Source organism: Rhinolophus sinicus, linkage group LG17 (assembly GCF_036562045.2).
Source record: "Rhinolophus sinicus isolate RSC01 linkage group LG17, ASM3656204v1, whole genome shotgun sequence".
NCBI classification, from domain to species: Eukaryota; Metazoa; Chordata; class Mammalia; order Chiroptera; family Rhinolophidae; genus Rhinolophus; species Rhinolophus sinicus.
In genome coordinates this window covers 11,298,113-11,318,900 of record NC_133766.1, presented here as the reverse complement: position 1 = coordinate 11,318,900, position 20,788 = coordinate 11,298,113, and the positions used below count along the sequence as shown (strand labels likewise).

The window sequence follows — 20,788 nt, the reverse complement described above, 5'->3', positions numbered from 1 at the left end:
ATGCTCAGAATCATAACGCAGAAACACCAGAGAGAAGGTCATAATATTTTTATTTTTTTATGTGTTTCCTAGTACCATTACCCTGGGAAATACTATGGACCTACAAGTCTAGATTAGGAAGGAAAAAACAAAAAAACACACACGTCAATCATTGTAAAAATTCCTTACAAACCAACCTTTGCCCAAACAAACCAATTAGTCATCCCATAAAAGTGTGAAGTTAGGGAAAACTAGTCTTCAAATCTGTCTTTCCAACTCCAATGGAGATGGAAGCTATGGGAAAGAGATTAGGATTGGAAAACAACACAAAATCTGAATTGAACAAGATCTTGGAGATTTCCAATCCAGCCTCCAAGGACGCTGACCATTTGACAACCCACCACATTTTTAGATGGTTTTGATGATAAGGTAATTCTTAAAAAAGTCCTATCTTAAGGCTTGAGAACCCATCTTTGATTGAACTACAGAAATGGGGGACTTATCCTAGAATGTTGGTTTCTATTAAATCAATAATTATTCAGATTAAAATAATCAACCCAACACGAGACTTAGAAGACATTGTTTCCTCAGGGAGCAGGACAGAAAGTTGTCCTCAGAAAGGAGAATCAGAAGGAACAGTGCACCCAGGCACTGCTTCTTTCCTTTTATTAAGGAAGCTGTTATGAGGAAGTAAATGAGGAGTGACACAGGCAGAAGGAAAGAATGGACAGCATCTCTCAAGTCTCAGGAAGTCGGCTCCTTCCTGAAATTGACAGCTACGCTAATGCCCCATAACTCTCCCCACTTTTTGGCGAGGGGGCTGGCGATCGTTCTTATAGCCCTGGAGCCCCGTCTTCCATAAAGAGATTTGGGGCCTCCTTTTAAACTCCAGACCTGGAGATAATGTATTTCTGATCCGAAAATCTCAACATTTTCAAGGAATCAGTTTGTCTGGAGCCTATTTTTTTTTTCTTTCCTCCAAGACAAGGGCACTTAATAAAAGAATTAAAAGAAAGTCTTTCAAGGCTTGGGTGTCCTTGGAACTTTGAGAAACTCTGGAATGCCTCATAACTAGCTGGGCTGAGCAGATGTCAACGCACCGCACTACAGAACCTGCTGCCCACTTACCCCACGAGTCCTGGCAAAACGTCACTCCCGTTCTCTCTCATTATAGGGAACAAACAAAACAAATCGAATGAGGGGCAGCAGGCTGATTCATTCTTTACAACAAAGTTTTATTTATTCTTTTCTTTGACCCCCCCGAAAAAAACATTAAAGTTGTTCATCTTTCATTTATTTTGTTTTAATGGTTTTCCTTTTGGATCCAAACGAGCATTTATATTACAGAATATCCGCCTGGTCAACATGCAGTGCTGAACTCTGGCTTTAGGAGAGATGCACCGATACCCCGGGTGGGCCAGCACTGGCTGCCATTCAAACACTGTTATTGAAGGGGCATCAGGCTGGCACACCACAGTGGGTGCTGCCTAAAAGGAAGTGTCTCATGCGCCTTGACTCACACGTGTTTTGTGATGCGGGTGGCAGCGTTGTAACAGCCTGAGGCAGAGCACCCGTTTCCCTGTTGATCTCATCTTACATGCTCATCCTCTAAGAGCAAACTAAGGAGGGCATGGCCTGACCTTGGGTCCCAAAGGACAAAGAGCATGGCCTGGACAGCCTGTCGTCTACCTCTACCTCTGGCAATGCTGTTCTTTGAGGCTAGTACCGGTGCCGCCTGCAGAGTTTGAAATCTAGTTCTGATGACGCTCATCCCGTCCCACGCAAGGCCCCTCTCCTCCCCCGTGGCACTTCCCCACTGGGAAGATCGATGATCTCTCTCCACTGTTGGCACTACTATCCTGAAGAGTTGCTAACGTCATAGAGATTGTCTTCGGGCTGCTTTAAAGCAAGAAACCCCTTTCTCTCCATCTGCCTGATCTGGAAACGTTTTTTCAGGGATTAAGGCTCTGAGGCCTTTAAATCCACCAGCCTAGGTGAGATGAACAGAAAGAACGCCTCTGAATCCAGCAGCAAGCTGACAAGCTGACCTGTGAGCTGGTATAAAAGAGCAGCCCAGGTCACACACCTCTAAGACTTCCTGGGACTGGCTGGTACTGTCCACCTCACCCTGTCATTGTTCTATAGCTGCCTTCCTAGCCGCTACCCCATTTTCCCAGCTGTGAAATGCCATGCACACTTGGTGCATTAGATTTTTCTCCTCCATTTGTTTTTCTGGGTGAGTTCCAAATCTTGGAGTCAGTTTGAGTGGAGTTGGACTGTTCTCTAATGCCACCAAGGAAGGAAGGTTCCTCTGCAATTGCAGCACTTAGGGTGGCTTTGTATAAATATTGGCTTGGTCACAAAACACCAGGATAGAAAAACACTGATTGAAGTTTGGCCTGCAGGCTAAATATATTATCTCCATTGGTAGCCATTAAAATTCAATACCTATGTTTTTACTAAATCTGCTGGGATCTGCTTAATGTTATATAGCTCCTTAGCAAATGCAATGCAGGCCAGGACTACTGTATGCTTTAATTGACAGTTAGATTACATTGTTTAGCCCTATTTTCTTATTTCCTTTGTTTTTAAAAATTGATTAATGGCACTTTGAAATTTTGGAGTGTGTTTTTCCTGTTCATCCCTTGTGAAGATTTCTAGTAGACTTGCTCTGAGCAGTGGTCCTTGTACCACTCAGAAATCAGAGTAAATTGAGTCACCAAATAAGGTTAAACTCGGACTTGGCAGCTCCGACTGATGTAGTTTGCTTTCGGTTTTGGGGCCCTCCTCTGAGTGAACCGAGAAGAAACTGGCACTACCTGGCACAAATTCTGGGATCTGACTCCAGAATATAGAGAGCAATCCATCCCTATCTCTGATATTACTATCTCTGAATGCGAGAGAGAGAGAGAGAGAGAGAAAGAGAGAGAGAGAGAGAGAGAGACAGAGACAGAGACAGAGAGACAGAGACTGACTTATTCAGGTTTCCACTGCTGAGTGGGAGAAGAAGTCTTGCTGAAGACCCTAAGTGCTAGCTTGTGGGTATTTGATCTAACAGTGGCCTACATGTCCACAAAGAGAAGCTACTGGGAAGCTCTGAGCGTGAAAACTCAACTTCCTTCCTGGATTTAGAAAAAAAAAAAAAAAAAATCTGATTGCTGTTAGAAAGCTAAGAAAAAGGGGAAGGGAAAACAGGAAGGACAGAACGTGAAATGAAACCAAATCCTGGATTCAGGTTTCATTAAACATTGTTTCTTTAAAAAATTAAATGTCATAGCAACGGCAAGAATTTCATAGGTCCTTCATGGGATACAAGGAGTGAAGGTTTTTTTCCAAATCAATTTGTGGAAACGAAGAGCTTTAACCAATGAGTTATTAACTTACTTACAAACACCTGACACACCCACGAACGAGCCAAGCATTAGTGTTTCCATTTTCCTAACGGGGGAAAGTAGGGAACTCCTTGCTGAAAACATAAGTTTGTGTGGAAAGCTGGAACATACGTTTTTATTTTTGACTCCCAATAATTATCATTTACCAGATTACTATTCTGTTTAAAAATTTTTTCACCTTCTGATCAAGACATAAATTTTGTATTTATTGGTTAAAGATGTCCTGAAAAACTCCTATATCCATTCTATTATTTCCTTGGTCTTCCCTAAATTTTCAGGCAGTTTTTTCATTAATCTAGATTATATTTTAAGTCCCGAGAGGAAGAGACAGAGATAGGGACAGAGAAACAGCTGACAGAGGCTTAGACAAAAGGAGAAAGACAAAGAAAGCCAGTGAGAGGAGCTGGAGCTGGTTCTGAATAACCTTAGATTTTCGATGCAAATATCACATCATTAAATTTGACAAAAGTTGATTCCTAAAGAGAAGCTGATTCAGAAATACCACAGAGCACACATTTATCCTTCTTTGCTCTTCTAGAACAGGTCTGTCATAAAAAACCAAGCGCTCAACAACCCCTCCAACATAAACATGAATCCCCTTACCTCTTTTTACTTGATCTAGTCAACTCTTTCAAACCTCAGAAATAAGGATTCAAACCTCAATACTGTATTTACACGGTAGCATGGCTTATTATAAAATCTCTTTTTGCATTTAGAAGCTCAAGATACAAGCCTTCCGTATGCGTGGCACGGGGGGAGGGAGGAGAAGGGCAGTTTGGGGGCACCCCAGCCTCCCCAGCAATGTGATCAGACTGTTGTTAGTCCCACTCCCACGTCTCAACTAACTGGCTTGAGTTTTGTTAAAGAGAAGTTTTCCAGGCCCTTAGCGTAGGTTGGAACAATCTGTAAATCTGTTATCTTTGGTTTACAGTGATCTCTCTGGGATGCATAAGCCACAGAGGGTCAAAGCAGAAAGGATTCAAGTGAAGGAAAAGATGGCCATCAGAAACCAAAGATGGTTGTTTCTGCGCCTGGTCTTTTGTCCCCCCACATGGTGTGTCCATTTCTCTGACTGGGTGAGAAACAGCAGGTGACAGCTGACAAATCACCCCAGCAGTGTGTAGCTGGGCCTGTTACTGCAGCCAGCAGAGAGGCCATCGGCCCCTCCTCTGTGGGGTTAGGCCTGGCTGTGATGTACTAGGCAGTTCAGGGAGGAAACCACAAAAATCAAAAGGATGAAGTTGCTAATACAGGCCGTGCTTAGTCCTGTGGGACTGCCTCTGATCACTTCACGGATAGGTTAGGTCGGGACACCTGAGTTCATTTCATCTGGCTTTTGTCAAAATAAGAGTCTCAGGGTGGATATATAGTATCCAAACCTGGACCTGATTCCTTACGGGGCTCTCATCTGGAGTTAAACCGGTATGCTCTGACTGGCCACTGGCAAGGGGCCTACTTCTTCCTTCTTTCCTGTGTCACAACATCCTCTCCTGAGTTTCCTGGCTGGTGCTCAATGTCCTGGAATCCAGGAGGGAAGGACAGACAGACGGGTGAGAAAAGCAAGTGAGGAAGAGTCTATACCAGGCCTTGGAGGGTCTCAAAACACAACACATAAAGGTGACAAAAACAGCAGTGGAAGTTCCTTAACGTTCAAGTCTCACAAAATCCTTTCCTGCTATACATATGCTTTTTTTTTTTTTTTAAATACAACCTCGTAATATTTATATATTATAACTAGGCTGAGAAATTAAAGAATCTCTCAATTTATCCCTGGCTTGACCCACTAAAGAAATAGTTTGTCCCAAAATGAGACATCCAGAGCAGGCTTTACAAATAAGATGTAATGAAAAATTGAGAACTTCCTTTAAGAAACCCAAATTATTAAATTGTGTTCCCTTATGCCAGGAGAGACCTAATGTCCCTGCAGTGGGCTTTCCTTGAGCATGTGGATTTTTCATACATACTCCCCCCACACCCCACCAATCCTGCACCTTACATCATTTTGAATCATCTTGGGAGGTATCACGTGTTGAGTTCCCAACTATATTTCGGGAGAATGAAGCATTCTCCAATAGCAGGGAGTGTAGCAGAGGCAGGCAGGCAGGCATGTCAGCAAATAATCCTGGATTGGATGGATCTAGCCATTTTAGGCGTTGAATCAGTGTTAACATGCAGCAAAACAAGGGCTGGGATGGAGAACAGAGGGCACTTGGGTTCATCGCACTGGCTCTATGCGGGGTGAATGTGTGTAGGGAAAGAGATGCTGGCAGGGCTGTGGAATATGGGGTCTTCCCTTGTGGCCTGAGAGTCACGGGAGGGCAAACTCCAGAACATCTGGAGTTCAGCTTCGGAGACATGGTCTCAATGATCTCAGTATCCCGCAGGGGAGCGGGGAAGCCCACAATAGAAAAAGGTTCTTCAGCTAGAAGAATGGATGAATAGGCCACATCGGGCAATTGAGTCAATGGCTCATGTTGAGCCTGGGGGACACTCAAGGGTACCACCCTTCCTTCCTGACCCTGGCCTTGTAAGAGGGAACCATGATCTGGACTCTAGAGTTCATGTCTGAAGGTCGCCTGGCAGTCCGGGGTCACACACTCTCCTAGTCTCTCTTGTGTTAGGAGATGCTGAAGACTGAGATTAGCATGGGAACCTCGACAGGTAGCTCAAGATTCTTCGGAAGGGACCTCCAGTAAGTTCTCAATGTATCGTGCTGTGTATCTCAACACAGGCAGTCATCCTCGTTTGCTTGGAATTTCTCAAGCTGCTGCCATGATTTTTAATCCAAATGGAAGCAAGGGTTTGAGATCTAAAGGGGCCTCTTCAAGGGAAAAAGAAGAGGCAGAATCTGCTCCCCAGGAAGGAATATCCTGGCCAGCTATTCGAGGGAAGTTGGAGTTGACGTTTAATCAGAGGCAGAAGGAAACTGTTAGATGATTCTGATAATGAGTTCTGTGACGTAGCAGAAAATTCTTTTATTTTCTGGTATTACGGTATTACTAGAAAGGAAAAGGCAGGCTATGGGATGAGAAACCTGATTTCTTGGTCAAGGGAAGCTGAATAAAAGAATTCATATGTTTACTGGAACGAGAATAAAAAACCCAGGTGATTGGTCAGAGGACCATGTCTACTTTCTGCCTCTTGAATCAGGACTCAAATGTATGTGTGTGTAAGGTGTTCCGGTGTCCAGGACGGTTTCCTGGCACAGGACATTTAGTGTTTGCAATGCTGTTTGGAGGCAGATTCCATTTCCGGTTAAGTGCTCTGCCAGCCCAAATTTCTCCTACTGTTGAAATGGCTCAAGGTTATCACTTCAATTCCCTTTCTCAAAACAAAGCAATAGACTGGTTGGCTCAGAATGGCCATCCTGTTGTAGTGCTGTCCCTAGGGCAAGCTGCGTTTCCAAGGTGGAAGAAAGCAATTTTGTGCACACAAGGCTGCCCATAGCAACACTTTGGCATGAAATGACGCTGAGCAGAGGGAACCTTTAGGATACAAGGCCCAGCGTCAGAGTCTTATGTAACAATCACGCCTGTCAGGACTCGGGTGTTGTATCGTCATATTCACATGCCCAGCGACGGCCTAGTGGGAGAGGAAAATGGAAGAGGGTCTGAGACGGGGGGCGGCCTTCCTCTCTGCCTCATTGCTCTCCTGCCCTGGGACGACTTTGGTTTGGGGGTGGGCCGAGGGTCCTGAGGCTCCATTAATCTCTAAAAGAGAAGGCAGGGCCATGGCAAATGAATTTGCAGCCACAGGGTTGGCTTTTCAGAGCTGATGTGGCAATGCCTTATTTCAACTGGGAGAAAAAAAAACCCCAAAAAAACCCAAAAAGCAAAACTTCGTAAGAAAAATAATAGCCCCAGACTGCTCCTACCTAAGAGGCGGAGTCTGGTCTGGAGGAGGAGAAACGTGTTTATCCACTGTGATCTCAGCCCAGAAGCCTCCGGGCCCATCTGCTCCTGGCTGGGAAGGAGGGCCCTGCCTGGCACTTTTCTCCAGGGGACCCTTCCACCTGCTGTGATGGTGCTGGGGGACTGGGGAGGGACTTAAGGGACGGTCCATTTCTACCAGGTAAAGACAATGATATTCTGCCAAATGCACAATGATACTAAAGGAACACCGATTTGCCAAGTAAGGGCTCTTTTTCTCAATGCTTCTGAGTTTTGAGGGATAGCCTGAGGCTGTCTTCTGCTCAGCTTTTACTCTGGGGAGGGGGTAAAGCATAGTCCTGGCCCAGAGAAAGAAATAGTCAGGGCCCCAGTCTTGTCACACAATGTGACAAGGCCCCATCAGAGCCTGCTTTGCTAGAAGGATCAGCCCAGGTCTAAGCTGAGGTATATTTACGAACGTTTCCTGACACACTGACCCTCAACCACAAACCAGCGGTAGGAGCTCCAGACGGAGGGTCCCCCCTTGCAGGAGGTCCTCGGTGAACTCTGCCCCTCTCCCCAAAGCCGCTTTTCTTTCAATCTGTCCCCTCCAAGAAGTTCCTACTAGCGGACGTGTGGCCCACCTTGGACAGGCTGTCCTGTCTGGGGATGGCCGGGAAGGCTGGGCCCCTGGCATAGCACTGTTCCTGCTGCCTCCTAGACCAGAGTCTGAGCTGATTTCCGGCCAGTATGTGCTGCCTCAGCACTGTTCCCCATACTGAATTACTTCTGTGCTGGTGGGAACACAGACTCTGCCTGGAGTCCCTTAAGTGCCCCTGCCACACTGACCCCTCCCTCAGGGCTCCCCATGACCAGCATCACGGGGGCTGAGGCATGACACGGGGCTCCAGCACTAAGGCCGGACTCCATTCTCATCAGCTGGTGCCCTGGCCATATGGGTGGTAAAGACTTTGAAAATCTCACCCTTACCTGAGCCCCAGGCACATCTGTGGACCCTGGGGGACCTCCTTAGCTTATTCTAACACTCAAAGCACCTACTGCGTGGGTGACAGGCCAGCACCACCGGCTCTCTGCTTCTTTGACCCTCTCCGCCACAGTGTGGGCTGCCGGGCTATGGCTTTGCTCATCCAGACCAGCCCGTGCTGCCGCCACAGCATCCTGACCCCCACGTCAGCTTTTCCTCCCTCCCTGCCCCTCCTCTTGGTATCGGGTGCTCCTGGACTGAGTCTCTGCTTCTTTGGGGAAGCAAGCCACAGGGTGATGCACGGGAGGCTGCAGCAATTGGCCTGGTGACAATGGTGCTGGCGAGGGAGGAAGGAGACTCTTCTCCTGTGGTCTCCATAGCTCCCCAGTTAAAGAGGCCAAAAGTCTTCCAGGCCTCTTAGGGCAATGGGTGTAGAAACAGGCCAGCTCGATTCCTCCACGGCTCTTAGAAAAGTGGGAAGGGGCAGTAGAAGCAGGCCATCCTGCCGTCCCCTCTCCCATGGGAATGACCCTCCATGTTCTTGTAGTTTCTTTCCCCAGCAAAGAGGCAGAACTATGGCAGTGGCCATCTTGCAATGTGGTGGGTTTGACTGGTTTGCCTTTGGTCCTTTCCTTCCTCTTCTCTGATAACGCACGGTGTCCCTCCATCTTCTTCCTCCCTCTTCCTCCCCCCCGGGCCGCACCGGCTTCCCAATTCGGTCTTGGGTTTCTCCGTGTGAGAGAAGAGCATGCATCGGAGGGGGGAGCAGCCTCTAGCATTTGTCATCTTCTTCCGTGTCACTCAGGAGGTCGCTGACAGCGCCACACATCATGCCCGGCCCCGGCCCCCCACGCCTCCGCCGCCGATAGTGCCCATTGGGCATCTGCCAGCTGTGCCGCAGGGGCGGGGCTGAGCTGATGGTGTTGGCACGGCCCAGGCTGGTGGCCACGGCTGCTTCGAAGGTGAGCGTCTCCTCCTCGCCACAGTCTGAGGTGTGGGAGTCTTCGTGCAAGGCCAGGTAGGGCTCGGAGATGTAGCGCTGTGGGGAAGGGTGCTGGCCCTGCCGCGTGTGCCGGGAGCTGGACGCCTCGGGCACGCCGGCGGCGTCATTGCTCTCCAGGGCTTGGGAGGTCAATGGGGAGCTGCCCTCGCTTCCATCAGCTGGGGGTGAGATGCTCCCCGCATGTCGGATCAGGGAGCTGTAGGAAAGGAGGGGCCGAGGCTTCGGAGGGACTGGGGGCAGCTGCCGACGACTTCTTCTTGGGGTGCTGGTGTCAGACATGGAGGGGATGGAGCTTTCACTCAAGGAACCCGTGCCCTGGACAGCAGGAGAGACATGGCATGAGAGACTGAGCGTGGCAGGATCCCTACTTGGGACCCTGCCCACAGAGAGCCCTGGGAGTCTGAATTCTAGGGCAGGAGTCTGAGCTGGGGGTCCCCTCTGCTGTCAGTCACATCCACTTAGGGATACAGGGATGATAGGAGGGTGAGAAGCCAACACCCGCGAGACTGGGGCATGGCAACTCAGCACGGTTATGATTTTCTGGGAGTCTTGTTCAGCTATGGCCATGGGCTCTGAAGAGCTGAGGCCTGAAACTCTGCATTTCCTACAAGCTCCCCGGTGCTGCTGACCCGGAAGCTCTGTCTATGTAACAAGTGGCACATTGATAGAAAGACAACAACGTGGAAGGTAAACGCAGGCTCTGCAGCTGCTGTGTCGGGAAGTGGGGCTGAGGGAATGGCAGATACCTTCCCTCACGTCCCCTTCTGCCTCCATGTTTTCCGTGGCTCGCTGAGGTTAACTCAGCTTCTCCACCCTCAGCTGCTGATTCGGGCCTTACTTGACCTGCTCACCTATTCCCAAGGGTCCCTGAGCCCAGGTGGTGATAAATGGATCTTCAGGACAGTTTCTGGAGGTGTGAGTGACCTGTGCACCACCTGCTCCAACTCTCCTGGGGAAGGGTCCTTCCAAAGGCAGAATCCTGGGTTTCACTACTGAAACAGCATCTTTGAGGTCCCAGAAATGTGCAGTTTTAAGAAGCCACAGGTGATTCTGTTCTGCACTAGAACTGGAAAATCACTGCTCTAGAAGTTCACTTCCCAACAGCGTTGGTCTCTAAAAGTCCCAGCCCCCCGCGCCCCCCCTTACGCCCCCTGTCCCCACAGGCTCGTTGCTGTTGAGCGGGTCTCCCTTCCGGGCTGAGAGCCTTGAGGAGAGGGAAGGGCTGGCCCGAGAGGCATCATGAGGAAAGCAGAGAATGGCAGTTATTTCTTAGGCACAGACTGGTGTTTCAGCAACAGGCCGGAAGGACACAGATGGTCTACCTCTTGGGGTGGCTGGAAGCTTGGTAAACGAGTCAATCTGACTTAGGAAGGCTGTGCTGCGAGGTGAGCCACCATTCCAACTAATATGAAGGATCATGCCACAGAGCCAAGGCCATTTTCTGGCTAAAACACCATCCTCTCCTCCTACAGCTGGCTATTTGTGAACTTACCTCTTGTGACTTTGTACCTCAGCGTTCTGAGGCCCAGGGTGGAATGAGCCACCATTGTCTTTCTTGTTCTTGGGGGACTATCTGGTTTTCTATGAATTCCTATCGCTTCTGAGTACACAGCATTAAGGAGCTAAGCCCTATGCACAGTGGTGGTTGTTTTCTGTGAACCGGGGTTCTGTGGGGTGCTGCATGCCCCCATTTTGCACCTAACATTAACAGACCACCTTTCCCTGCCTTTCTGCAGAGGCTCGGCTTCCTCTCCATGCTCACCTGTCTGTTGGGGGTCTGTGACCTGCCCTCACTGGGAGACCTGGACTGATGACGCTCTGGGGACTCCCAGTCGGCCTGGGTCCCTCGCTCCTCTGAGTTGCAGCGGGACACATCGGGAGAGAGAAGATGCTTTCGCTCTTTCGATCGTCCTCGCTCTCTGCCCCCTGAGCGGTGGGTGTCGGACTTGTGGCCTATGAGAGATGACAAACAACTGATCACAACTCAGCCCACACTGGCTGCTGAAAAGAAAGTCTTCGAGCCTCGGTCCCTAAAGATCCTGGCTTCTCCACGCATGTCAGTCAACAGGTGATCTAAAAGGGAAGCAACACCAAAGAATTAAGCTTGTGTGATAAGGGGAGTGTGCAAGCTGCCACTGGAGAGACACGCACGTTACAGGATGTAATCAATTCTGCTTCCGTTTATGCGAAGACACAATTTAGCATCTTTGCCAACAGTATGGCCCACGAATTCTCTATGTCCTAAACAGGGGTGCGTAACTTTTGAGGGGGAAGATGGCACCAGTAGAAAGGAATTAAGAAGTTGCGATGAACTTCTGTGGCACAGCTAACGTAATGCCAGGGTGAGACCTTCAGTTCTAGTCCCAGTTCGGCCACTTACTGGCCCTGTGGTCCAGAGCAAGTCAGTGCTTTCTTTACCGATTTCTTTAGTGAAAACCAAAGAAAACCCCAATACATAAAACCATTCCGGGTAGCACTTCTTGGGTTGAAGTGGAGTCGGTGGGTTTGTAATATGTACATTCCTAAGGAATAGCTCTGCAGAAAGCTATCTGAGAATCTTCAATTCTAATGACATCTATGGCCCATCTCTGGAAGGAGGGCATCTGGTCGGCCGCCGTGATAAATATAGTGGTCTTTGGCCTGTTGCAGGGCGTGTGTCAGATATGGAACCCTTCTCCCCACCCCTTTGGTAAGGAGCATTCTTCCTTCCTTCCCTCTCCTCAACTCTTCTCTGAATTCTGTTCCACAGATTTTCAGTCCTTGCCAGAATCGGCCTAGCAGGGCAGGAGCCCAAAAGGTGAAGAGCGAAGAAGACCTCCTTACCTGAGTCCGAGTTCAGGCGATGGGCTGACAGCCGCAGGGAAGAGTGGTAACTCCGGCGACGTGACTTGTACGTGTTTTCACTGCTTCGCTCCATGGAGAATTCCTCCAGCCATGAGGAATTTGAACGCTTATCCCGAATAGTGGAAAATGAACGTCTCATGGAGCTGGAGTCTGTGACCACCTGGAAGTAGGAACCGCCAGAGGAACACAAGGCATGGATTAATGACTGAAAGGGTCTAAAGGTAAGAAAGAAGTGGGACTGGGATTGTGGAAGATTGCAGAGCATCACCTCCCTTGGCACCCTCTTGCTCAGACCTTAGCTGGAGTAGGTTGTTCCAGAAAGTGTCTTTATGTTATGTCTTTATGTCACTGGGACTGGTCCAGGGCTCAGGAAAGCAAGCGAGTGAGTGTACTATGCAAGCAGTGAACCTTAGGCACTTGGACATAGGTGAGGGCAAGTGTCAAAATTTCTACACCGTGAAAGAAGCAGGGCTTTTGTTTTTCACTCTTGCCAGCCCTGCTCTACAGGGCCCGAGCTTGGGAGGGCTCGTCATGAGCAGCTACTATGAATGCATTGCTCTCACTCTATCATCTGTCCCACCCGAGCCCCATCCTGGGCATTTTTGCTTTGCCACAGATGTTTAAACAAATCCACAGAAACTTCTTGTCTCTGTCAAAACTTAATGTAAGACAGACAGACAGAAAAAAGAAGCCAGGACAGACAAAGAAATGAGGCATGGCCTGCACTGGTTAGGACAGACAGTCCTGACAGAGCTGTGTGTGAGTAACTATGCATGTGCTTGAGGAGCAAGGAAAGGAAAAAGGGAAGGAGAATTCCCCAGGGAAAGTCCTGGAAAATAGTCCTTTGCATGGCTGGTTGAGTCTTGAGGATATTGAGCTCATCTGGAGTGGGTTATGGCATCTTGCTGGCTTCATTGAAGGCACACTATGGAGGAGTGGGTTCTACAGAGAAGGCCCACGAGCCAGGTTTTGCTTAGAGGAAAAGGGTGGGGCAAGTCAAAGGCTCACCTGAAAATGTCAGATGTTTTTTTCATAACCCACCACTTCAATGCAGCCCAGGACGCCACTGCATGTGGTAGATGGGGGTTGCTTTTACCTGGGGATCCACGGTCAGGCGTGGCATAGAGGATGCCCTCCCAGATCCCGCATGCTCCTGGGTGTCCGGAGGAAGGTAGATGTCATGGTTAGAGGGCTGCACGCTTTTTAATTCACTAACCTCTGGCTCCTGGAAATAAACACAGCCAAGCTTGTGGGACTTGGTTCCACCTCAGTGCTTCTCATGTTCAGTGGATGATTCTGACTCCTCCATAGCAAGAATGGCTTTTAGAAGAGAGACTTGCATTTCAAGGTCTCAGTTATATGTATGTATGTCTAGATGGGCAGATCTGTGGTTTACCAGATGTCCCAAACAGAAAGCTCTCATGGACTGAGATACTTCAGTATCGCCTGATTTTATCGCTAAGCAATGGTTCAGATTTTATAGCTTTGTAAATGAACATTATTGGTAGTAAGACTTTTTGCTTATGTGAAGTGTACATTCTGAGAGTTGGTAGGTAGTGTGTGGTTTATTCTTTCAATCTAAAGAAACCATTTATCAATTAAATAGAAACCAGTATTCGAAGGAAACTCACCAATATCTGATGTTAAATATATCTTCTCAGACCTTAGGACACATGATTTTATTAGCTAAGAGTTTCATTATGATTGAAACCATCTAAAAAAAAAAAAAAAGGTGCATGTGGCCATCTGTTAGCTATGCTCTAGACTAGTACAGTCCGATAGAAATAAAATGCAAACCGCTTATGTAATCTTAAATTTCCTAGTAACTGCATTTAGAAAAAGTAAAAAGAAACATGAAAACCAAACATATATTTTATGTAACTCAATTTATCCAAATATGCTCATGTCATCAATATAAAAAATTGAGACATTTTTACATGTTTTTGGTACCACAGTCTTTGACCTTGGCATGTATTTTCCACTGTTTGCATATCTCCATTTGGACTAGCCACATTTCAGGTACTCCACTGCCACACGGCAGTGGCTAGTGTATTGGGCTGTGCTACTCTAGAGCATTAGAAGGTTGGATTGACTATCTCTAAGGTCCTGTCCAACCCATTGTGTTATTTTCCTGGTCAAAGAATGTCAGTTTGGCAAATGTACACATTCTAAAGAAACAGCTAGTGTCACTGCATAAAGAATGGAGCTGCCTCAAATGCTCTCATGGGCCATCAAACAGAGACCTAGGATATATCTTAGACATTTGGAGATTACACCAGAAAAAAAAGAAAAGGCTGTTTTATGTTTTAGGAAATGGCACCCTAAAACCATGGGTACATGAATAGGGCACTGCTAAAGGTCAGCCTTGACTATTTGGCTGAGCGGTCTCTGGTGTCCATAGGAGGACGGCCTTCCCGGGACACATGATGTGTGCACTTGAGGAAGTTACGGTGTTTGCAGTACATGCTTTATATAGCACATAGGTCTGACTCGAAACACATGTGGTAACAACACTGCAGGCTACACACACACACACATGTCACGGCCACGCCTCAGGACGGAGAGCAGGGGGCCCCCGAGGGATGGGCAGGAGTACACAGTGGTGAGTGTGTAGCACACCTGAATTGCATCACAGACACCAGTACTGACAATGAGATGAACACATATCCAAAAGTCCTGGCACTGCGGCTCAGCCCTGGGGAGCCCGCAGAAATGACGGTGTGATAAAGAAATCTCCCTGTGAAAGAAAGGACACATTATTGAGGGTTTTTTTCCCCACCAAAAAATGCCGAGAGGCCCTTTTAAGACTCCAACTCTCTGTACCAAGTAGTCTCTGGGCTTTGGAGCTAAGTTCCTCAGAGAGGAAGGCAGGTGAATTCCTCCAAGGGTTCCTACCCGCCTCAGCACTCACTCACACTGGGGGTCTGGTTCCGCGGTCTCCCCAACAACCATGCACGTCCCCTGACTCAGCAATCAGGCATCTGCTTGAGCTACTGAAATGTTTTGCCGCCTCTGACAGGTACCCATTCCATCAGACATGCGGTCCACGTCACCCCTTCAGGATGACTCAGGTCAGGAGAGAAAAACGCACATGGACATGGAACTCAGTACAAGCTGTCTATGGACGTTTGCAAATGTTGGGTTTTGTCTTTTTTTCTGCAGGCCACTGAACATTTGGACTTGAATTCTCAGCTCGGGAGGGAACTTGATGTCGTGGCTCTTGAACTCAGCATAATGGTAAGTAAAGTCTGTTGTCTTTGGGAATCACTGTTTACCTTTTTGTATCAGGAAAACCTAAAGTGCAATCTGTCTTCTCTTCTTGAAGCTTAAACTGCACTCAATAGACGTCTCAGGAATTTTGCCGCTATGCCCATGAAACACTTGAGGCTCAGGAAAGTGATTTCAGGCCTCTCTTAGAATCTATCTGACCTTGCAGAATTGAGACCAAACGGGTCAATCTGCCTGCACCCACACCGAGTAGAAGCCAGAGTGGCTTCTGCATCTCCTGGCGGACAGCTGTCACTGCTGGTCATGCTACCCTGCCCCATGCCATCATTTTGGGGCTGGCGGGGGGTGGGGAGCGGGGCGGGGGTGGCAGGGGTGGCAGATATTCCTGTGTTTCTCCAAGGCATACCCCAAGCTTTTGCTAAAAGAGCATTATCAAAGGCAAGATTTTCTGACACTTAAGGGCATAAATTCCTTCAGCAGATAAGGAGCCTCTGGGATTATAAAACCAAAGGAGGAAGCATTTGTCAGAAACTCAGCTATGAAAGGGACACAGCAGGAAACGCCCAGGGTAATTGGTTGGACTATCAGAAAGGGTTTTCCTGATGGATTGTGGCCATGAAAGAAAATTTGAAAATGAGAGTGGGCGGGCTCAGGAAACCAGGGAACTATTTTGAAGTCATGTAACTCATTCATTCACCAGAGACTGCTGCTCCTGGAACTGTCCGTCATCGGCTGGGTCCATACAAGCCAACTGGAATATTTCCTGGGGGGAGAGCGGACTCATCGCAGGGTATGCACTCCGGCCGCTCCTGGAAAACAACGCCAAATTCACAGGTAATGTGCGCATGAGAGAGAAACAGACATGCCATCGCTCCCATTCCCACTTCCCACCCAGGGCAACACTCTTTAGTCTTGGCTGACTTGTAAGCCTGGTAACTTACAGGTGCTGGCCCTAGAATAGAAAATTAAAAAACAAAACAAAAACAAAACACTGGAAAAGAGAAAGCACTGTTTTCACCCGGCATTTGGAGCCATTCATCACTCTGCTGGTGACTAACATATCTGTGACAAATGACATCATTTGTCACGCTCAGCCATATGGAAGACCAAAGCTAGATTGTAAACCTGTTTCTGCTCAGTGTCTCCATTCGGCAGAAAAATGCCATGGTTTAAACACTGAACAGTTTGTTTAAATATTAAGCACTCACGGTCTTTTAAAAAAGTTCCTCCTCGTTCAGTAAGAATATGGTTTTATTGTGCCAACATCCCTGGCCAAACTAAACAATTCAATGCCATGAACATTTATGGAAGTGTTTGTGCCCGAAACTGGGCAGAAGACGTCAGAGGTTGTGTTGAGGAGGTGACCACCTCTGGGGTGATGGCTGTGGGGACGAAGGCAGGGACAAAGGCGGCCAAGTGGTTAGAGGCTCTGAATGAAAGGTATGGAGAGCTGTCACAGGATGTCTGTTATTAAACCACTGGTTTAATAAGAGACACTCTTAGCCAGTGGGAACCACTGGGCTGGTTAGGAGACAAAGAGGCAGCCACTCTTCCTAAAGATATGCCTGCTGCCGCCATTCACTGCTCCAGGGGACCCTTTGACCTGTTCAAGAATGCAGAGTGAGCGTCCTGGGAAGAGGGGCAGTGAATGGCGGCAGCTCTCTCAGTGGTGGTGGGGCTAGTCTCCCCCTCCAGAGAAAGCTGTTTCATCGTTGAGTCTACTGCTAGGACCCCAATGGAAAAACCTGAGGCCTGAGCAAGGATTGCCAGTTACTTAAAAATAACCCACAGGTGCAATCTTACTCAGTGGGATCACAGGGAAAGATCTAAAGAACAGAACCACCCAACCTGTCTCCTTGCTCCCATGGAGGGCTTTAGTGGAATTTTCACCACTGCTGCAGGGCGATCTGATACGTACATGACTCACGTAAAAGGTCAGTCAAGGTCTTCCCCAGTGTGCCTGCTCCTGAGAACCACTGGGAACAAGATGAGCATGGCTGTCATAAGAAATGGGTCCCCTTTTGTCCTACAGAAAATAATTACCCATAAAGAGCATCCCCAATAGGTACAGAGGACCCTGGGAATTACTGAAAAACCTCATAGAGCTGAATGCTTTGAACCCCGAGTGACTGTCTCCTTATTTTAAAACATTGTCTGGGCTCTCGTTGTTATAGTCAAGTCCAGAATACTGAACATGGGCTCTCTCTGGTGATCTGGTCCCCGCCTCACCAGCCTTGGCTTGCATCACTTTCCCCCTGAATTCCAGACACACTGGACTCTTTTACCGTGTTTCCCCGAAAACAGGACCTAGCCAGACAATCAGCTCTAATGCGTCTTTCAGAGCAAAAATTAATATAAGACCTGGTATTATATTTATATTATATTACGTTATATTATATTGTATCATATATCATATCACATTATGTTATTATTAATTATATAAGACCCGGTTTTATATTATCGTAAAATAAGACCGGATCTTATATTAATTTTTGCTCCAAAAGACGCATTAGAGCTGATTGCCCGGCTAGGTCTCCTTTTCGGGAAACACGGTAGTTTGTTCAATGTGCCAGGCTTCTTCCCGCTTCAAGACTTGAACACAGGCTGTTCCCAGAGTGCTTTTCTCCAACTCCCAAGCCTCCCCCGCCCCCGAAAACTCTTCCTATGTTATTTTGAATTCATCCTTCAAAATTCTTAAGGAAATCTCTACTACAGCACACACACTCAGATCACACTGCATTTGTTTCTCCCTATTAGAACTGTAATTAAATCATTGAAAATGATCTTTTTGTTTTCCTTTCTAATAACTCTGTGTCATATCTGGCTTTCCACCAGATGTAAGTAACCTTAATGAGAGAAGAGCCCTGTCGCTCACGTTCACCACTCGAACAACATAAAGCTCTAGACATACAGCTGGTCCTGAGGAAGCAGCCGCTGCTCCAACAGCGTCCCCATTTCAGGAAATGTGCCAACACTCACCCACAGGCTCAAACCAGAAACCTGAGGGTCATATTCGATTTCTCCCTCTCCTCATTCCATGTAGCAAACCAATCACCAAATCCCATCCATTACTCTCAAGTCTGACCTTCTCTCCCCATTTCTGTCTGTTAGTCCAAGCCACAGCTATTAATAATTCACACAATGACACTCACTTACTAAATGGTGTTTTGTCTCTCAAATCGCTCCCTTCCAATCCACCGAGTCCACACTGGATTCACGAATGATCTTTAAAAAGTGCAAATCTGATCACGTCACTCTAATGCATAAAACCCCATTATCCTTGGATGAACTTGAATTTCTGTATCTTGCTCATAATGCTGCTATGTCCCAGCCCCTGTGCAGCTCTCCAGATACAATACCTGCCACCTCCCTGAGCTCTGTCTGTGCTCCAAGCATCCAATTAGTTTTCACTTCCTTACACTTACCACACTTCCTCTCACCTCTCAAAGAGCTTGCCTCTCACGTGAATACTGCTTCCTCGGGGAAGCCTTGCCAAACCCTCAAACTAGGTGCCCTGCTTTCTTTAGTTACAGGGCAGCGCAACAGCCTGGCCTTCCGGGAACTGTGATTATGTTGACTACTGACTCTCCAGTGCCTGAGCCCGCTTGGGGGTCACATCAACAAGGAAATGAATCAACAAACATGGGAGAGAGGCTGGAGTGGTCCTATGGGGGAAGGTAATTTGTACAGCAACTTGTTGTGGATAAAACAGACTGTATGTGATGGGGGTGGTCCTCCATTTCTAAGCCAAGGACCCTTGAAAAAACCCTATAAACCCTTCCAGTGAGATGGTCCCACAGCTGCAGTCATAGCTCCTTCCTGTACAGATTGAAGAGAAACAGCTACTTGTGTCCTGCCGCCAGGAGAGTACACACGCTACCACCGTATCACATTAAATATTTGTAAACATGACCGATGGCCTTGGTCCTGACTCTGGGTCTTTTCTGCTCTTTCAAGATGTGTTGGACGGTGAGCTCTGAAAATGATGCTTTTCAGCAACAGGTCCCCAACACCACAGGCAGAAAGAAATGGTGTGAGTGATTCTAAAGGGCTTTCTGCCAGAGGTCTCACTCCCCTGATAATTACGGAAGGTGTGACAGTGATTATTGTTTCTATGGTGATGGGCTGGCGTAAACCAATCACAAAAACTCATTTACATCGGGAGAGAGTCTTCAGGCCCTTGGGTACTCAGCACACGCTTTGCTGCTGATAGAAAGGTAAGGTTGCAATGAGATGTGTACGCTGTCATCATTTATGACGAGTGGCCAAAGTGGGGCTAAGGCTTGCAACTCAGAAGAACTGGCAAATTCCTTAATTAGAGTTTTGTTTCCATTGCCACTATAGAAAATAAAGATTTTTTTTTTCTATCTGATCTAAGAATTCCTTTTGTTCATTTCCCATATCACAGTGGACCGGGAAGACCCTGGAGCTAGAAATAACTGACTTAGACTCCAGTTCAGCTTCCTGCTGGCCCTCTGGTTTGCGGCCACTCATTTAACATCTCTGGTTTCTTCATTTGTCACGTGGCGATGCGCATATCCACCCCCTTCCCTTGTCCGTGCCCTGTGCTCACTGTCTCTCAAGCTGGCACAGCACTAAACACGCTCGGTCTGCTTTTCTCTCACCCCTGCTGAATGCCCACACACACGTCTCCTCGACTCCCGTTCAGCTCCGAGTCAGGGTTATGCAGTAGGTGCTTCTGGGCAAAGGGATTCTGAGCCTGCACCATGGCACGCGTGCCAGAACGCGGGCAGGGGAGCGGCGGGCCTTTCGGCGTTACTCACAGGCCTGAAACGGGGTCCTGCTGCAGGTAAGGCAGGGCTTTGGCATTGGCGATGATCTCCTGAGGCAGAGAGGAGGGCTCCATGCGCTGGAACATGGGTGCGTTTTTCTGTGTTGAAAGTGGAAGGAGAACAGAGGAACTCAGAGGACGGCGGGGGGACATGCAATTTACTTGGGTGAAATAGGCGCGTGACTCACACCCTGTTTGACCTCAGACCCACTGGGTTTCTGAGGCCCTAGTTCCTGGGCCCTGGTCCCCTGACCTCTGCTGCTAAGCCCTTGAAGGGCGCGGTGCCCCAGGGACGCACAGCCTGGCCCTCTAGGAGCCCTCATGGCCCACCCGCCATGCTGCCGTTGACCTTCACCTGTTCCTCCAGCTGCTGTCGCTGCTTCTTCACCTTACTCTGTTTATAGTAGTCCATGATCATCATGGCTGCATAGATTTTGCCCACAGTCAGGTCAGAGGCTGAAAAACACAAACGTGGCATGGAAGGGCACAGGGAGAAGACAGGTGGGGGAGAGTGAGGACGCCTCTAACGCAGGTATGTGCCAGGCACTGAGGACACAGCAAACAGGCCCCCATATCTGTCCTTAGGGAGCTTCCACCCAAGGCGGGTGATGACACATTAGTAAGCATCACCTCCACGGGTCTAGATTTCCGTCTCTAATAACAACCCCCTTTTCCAAAAATGCACGAGGGTTTGCT

The 20,788-nt window shown here is 48.1% G+C and overlaps 1 protein-coding gene across 8 annotated transcripts in view; it reads right to left on the bottom strand.

Moving 5' to 3' along the window:
- Positions 1-1,193: 1,193 nt before the first annotated feature.
- CACNA1E (calcium voltage-gated channel subunit alpha1 E) overlaps positions 1,194-20,788 on the bottom strand; it is a 453,931-nt gene continuing 434,336 nt past the window's right edge. For 5 of the 8 annotated variants that reach the window (XM_074322331.1, XM_074322333.1, XM_074322337.1 and 2 more), the window contains 7 exons: positions 20,448-20,548; positions 20,085-20,191; positions 15,998-16,109; positions 13,169-13,297; positions 12,052-12,232; positions 10,991-11,181; positions 1,194-9,543 (listed from right to left, as the gene is read on the bottom strand). In XM_074322331.1, the coding sequence (XP_074178432.1) occupies positions 8,998-9,543; positions 10,991-11,181; positions 12,052-12,232; positions 13,169-13,297; positions 15,998-16,109; positions 20,085-20,191; positions 20,448-20,548 (1,367 nt within the window). In that variant the 3' untranslated portion in view covers positions 1,194-8,997. The remainder of the gene's footprint in view (positions 9,544-10,990; positions 11,182-12,051; positions 12,233-13,168; positions 13,298-15,997; positions 16,110-20,084; positions 20,192-20,447; positions 20,549-20,788) is intronic. The other 3 variants (XM_074322336.1, XM_074322334.1, XM_074322335.1) reach the window with 1 other exon arrangement.